This window comes from Protobothrops mucrosquamatus, unplaced genomic scaffold, assembly GCF_001527695.2.
Source record: "Protobothrops mucrosquamatus isolate PMUCROS unplaced genomic scaffold, P.Mucros_1.0 scaffold16616, whole genome shotgun sequence".
In the NCBI taxonomy this organism is placed as follows: domain Eukaryota; kingdom Metazoa; phylum Chordata; class Lepidosauria; order Squamata; family Viperidae; genus Protobothrops; species Protobothrops mucrosquamatus.
In genome coordinates this window covers 1-3857 of record NW_015402381.1, presented here as the reverse complement: position 1 = coordinate 3857, position 3857 = coordinate 1, and the positions used below count along the sequence as shown (strand labels likewise).

General features: G+C 47.8%; 1 protein-coding gene across 1 annotated transcript; it reads right to left on the bottom strand.

Annotated features, from left to right (window-relative positions):
* Nucleotides 1–29: 29 nt before the first annotated feature.
* Nucleotides 30–3356, bottom strand: LOC107301786 (kinesin light chain 1-like; the record flags this gene model as incomplete). The annotated part of the gene is made up of 4 exons (XM_015830967.1): nt 30–108; nt 1221–1320; nt 2203–2376; nt 3255–3356. Coding segments are annotated over 4 exons (455 nt in total), but the record flags the coding sequence as incomplete, so codon positions are not given.
* Nucleotides 3357–3857: the final 501 nt, after the last annotated feature.

Here is a 3857-nt window from a genome sequence, read left to right as displayed (position 1 = left end):
AGCTCACCCAAGATTGCAGATTTGCTCACCGGGACAAGCACACCGAAGACAGGAAAATGACTAAGCGAAAGAAGAGCAGGCAGGACACGGATGTGTGAGTCATCCTGGCTGGAAAGGAGGAATTCGAGTTGGGAATACGCACAATTATGTTGCTTTGTGAAGCACAGCCCCTTGCAGGAGGGGGTGAAGGGAAATGAGACAGAGAGAGAGAGAGAGAGAGAGACAGGAGAGAGAGAGAAAGAGATAAAGAGAGAGAGGAGAAAGAGAAAGAAAGAGAGAGGAAAGAGGGGGGAGAGAGTGGGAAAGGGAGAAGGAGAAAAAAGAAAGAGGGGGAGAGAGAGAAGCAGTGGGAAAGAGAGAAAGAGAAAGAGAGAAAGAGAAAGGAGGAAGAGAAAGAAAGAGAGAAAGGATGGAAAAGGGACAATGAGAAAGAGAAAGGGGGAAGAGAGAAAGAGAGAAATAGAAACAAGTGTGAAAGAGAAAGGAAGAGACAGAGAAAAAGAGAGGGAGAAAGAGGAAGAGAAAGAGGGAGGGAGGGACCCTTCCAGAATATAAATTTAAGCTAACTGAAGCTAAATGTTAAGCCAAATTTTCCAGAGCTAAAAGAGAGAGGGAAAAAAATCAGTTTGTTTTTTTTTAAAGGGAGTGCATTCTTGACATGGTTAGGAAAGGTCTTTGCCAGGGAAAAACTGAATAACCGTACGTATCCAGGACATGAATGTCTTACTTTATTTCAAATCCCAGCTTTATTATTTTGACAAACAAATCAAGGCCGCAAACGCATCTAATATTCCTTCCTCCTCCTATATGCCCCGCAACAACAGCCCTGTGAGGTGGGCAGGGCTGAGAAGGAGGGACTGGCTCCAAGTCACCCAGCCGGCTTCCCTGTCTAAGGTGGGACTAGAATTCACCGTCTCCTGGCGACTGGGCCCAACGTCTCCCAGCAGTTTTCGGATCTCGAGGCAGGACTAGCACTCACCACCTCCTGGGGTCTAGCTTGGGGCCTTAACCACTAGGCCAAACTGCCTCCCCAAAGTTAGCCAGTTGTGCCTCTTCGCCCTCTTTCCACACTTAAAAACACAAGACACACAAACACACAATTCCTTGCACGCCCCCCCTAGCTATTTTTCCAGTCTTCCAAGAAGTCCTAAGCCAGGCTCTTTCCGGAAGCTTCCCCCCGCCTCCCCCCAAATGATGGGAAGATTCGATCCCGGGCTCACCGTTGACCGATCCAAACTCCCTTTCGTGCGCCTGGGTCAGGATCTCCTTGTAGAGAGACTCGGCCTCCTTGTATTTCCCTTGCTTGATGTAAGAGGAGGCCTGCGAGGAGATAAATCCAGAGGTCAGAGGGGAAAAAAAAACAAGCCAGGTTGCGGGTGATTCTTTAAACCAACTTGGTTTGTCTAACTTTTTCTTTTGGGTGGGGGGGGAGGGCTGCCCCTTGCACCACCCCCAAACCAACTTTGCCAATTTGCCAGGTTGGCTTCCCAAAGGTCACATCACGAGAGGAGAGAGCGATGGGGAGGGAGGAGGAAAAAAAAAAAAGAGAGAGATGATGATAACCTGGAATTAAGGAGAAATTTCCCAACGGGGAGAACGATTCACCAGTGGAACGACCTGCCTCTAGAAGTGGTGAATGGTATGACACTGGAGGTTTTTAAGAAGAGACTGGACAGCCTTTTGTCTGGAATGGTGTACGGTTCCCTGCCTGGGCAGGGGGTTGGGCTAGATGACCTCCAAGGTCCCTTCTATTCTATTCTATTCTATTCTATTCTATTCTATTCTATTCTATTCTTCTCTACTCTACTCTACTCTACTCTACTCTACTCGCCTCCAGAAGCTGTGAATGCTCCAACACTGGAAGTTTTTAAGAAGAGACTGGACAGCCATGTGTCTGAAATGGGATAGGGTTTCCTGCCTGAGCAGGGGGCTGGACTAGATGACCTCCAAGGTCCCTTCCAACTCTGTGATTCTGTTATTCTGCTATTCTTTTTTCCTTCTTTCCCTCCCTCCCTCCCTCCCTTCATCACTGGAGGTTTTTAAGAAGAGATTGGACAGCCATTTGTCTGAAATGGTGTAGGGTTTCCTGCCTGGGCAGGGGGTTGGGCTAGATGACCTCCAAGGTCCCCTCCAACTTTTTTTATTGTTATTATTATTATTATTGTTGTTGTCGTCGTTGATATTGTTAAAGGCCCAACTCACCAGGTTGTTCTTGGTCTTGGCTACGTTTGGATTGTCGGCGCCCAGGCGCGATTCGTAGATCTCTAGGGCCCGCTGGTAATAGTACTGGACCTCCTCATACTTCCCCTGGTTTTGGCAAAGGAGAGCCAGGTTGTTCAACTGCTTGGCTACGTCCGGGTGGTATTTTCCGAGCACCTGGATGGAGGAAGAGGCAGCCACATTCAGACATTTTAAACAAGGACAAACGGACACACACACACACACACACACACCAAGGCCTGTCCCTTGGACCACCCAAAATTTGTTCCGGCCAAGGATCTCTGCAGCTTCAGAAAGCAAGCCGCTCAGAGCTGCTTGGACAGTAAAACAGGTGGCATTACAGGCAGTCCTCGATTTACGACGATTTGAGCTCATTTATGTTGGCTCAAGGAGACAGTTGTGAGACAGTTAATAATAATAATAATAATAATAATAATAATAATAATAATAATAATAATAATAATAATAATAATAATAATAATAATAATAATAATAAAGTTGGAAGGGACCTTGGAGGTCCTCTAGTCCAACCCCTTGCTCAAGCAGGAAACCCTATACCATTTCGGACAAATGGCTGCCCAGTCTCAGTTTTGCTCCGCTTTACGACCTTCCGCGCCCCAGTTGTTAAGGGGGATCGCTGCAGCTGTTAAGGTAGCCACGCCGTCATTAAGTGAACCCGGCTTCCCCCATTGACTCGGCCGGTCGAAAGGTCGCAAAAGGGGACACTGTGACGGTCATAAATAGGAATCCGTTGCCGAGCGTCTGAATTTGGACCGCACGGGGAGGCTGCAACAGCCGTAATTGTGAAAAACTTTGTCCCTTTTTGTAACGTTAAACGGTCACTAAAAGAACTGTCGTAAGCCGAGGACTAGCTTTTTTTGGGTAACAGTCCTAAACCAGCTTGAGAAGGGCGGGCTACAAGTCACTGCTGATTTTAAAGGCTAAAAGGCTTTTTTTTCAGCGACACTGCAGCTTTGAAGCGTCACTAAACGAACCGTCGCAAGTCGAGGACTGCGAGAGAAATATGCAAGTACCTTCTCGCGAATTTCCAGGGCTCTCTTGCACAAAGGTTCGGCCTCTTTATATTTCCCTCGTTTCCCGTACAGGACGGCCAGGTTGTTGAGTGTAGCAGCCACCTGTGGGAAAAGAAACAGCCTGCGTTAAAAACCCAAAGGCAGGGGTCTTCCAACTTGGCCCTTTGATGACTGGCGGACTTCAACTCCCAGAATTCCTCAGCCAGGCACGCTGAGGAATTCTGGGAGTTGAAGTCCGCCAGTCATCAAAGGGCCAAGTTGGAAGATCTGCTGCCCAAAGGGATGTTGGTTACTTTCCCTGGATCCGCTTCGCAAGAAAAGGACTGTGGGAAACCTTAGCAGATCTGAATGAATGAATGAATGAATGAGGGAGGGAGGGAGGGAAGGAAGGAAGGAAAGGAGGGAGGAAAAAAGGAAGGGAAGGGAAGAAAGAAAGAGGTAGGTAGGTAGGTAGGTAGGTAGGGAAGGAAGGAAGGAAGAGAGGGAGGGAGGAAGGAAATAGGAAAGAATAAAGGAAGGAAATAGGAATGAGGGAAGGAAGGAAGGAAGGAAGGAAGGAAGGAAGGAAAGAAGGAAGGAAAGGAGGGAGGGAGGAAAAAAGAA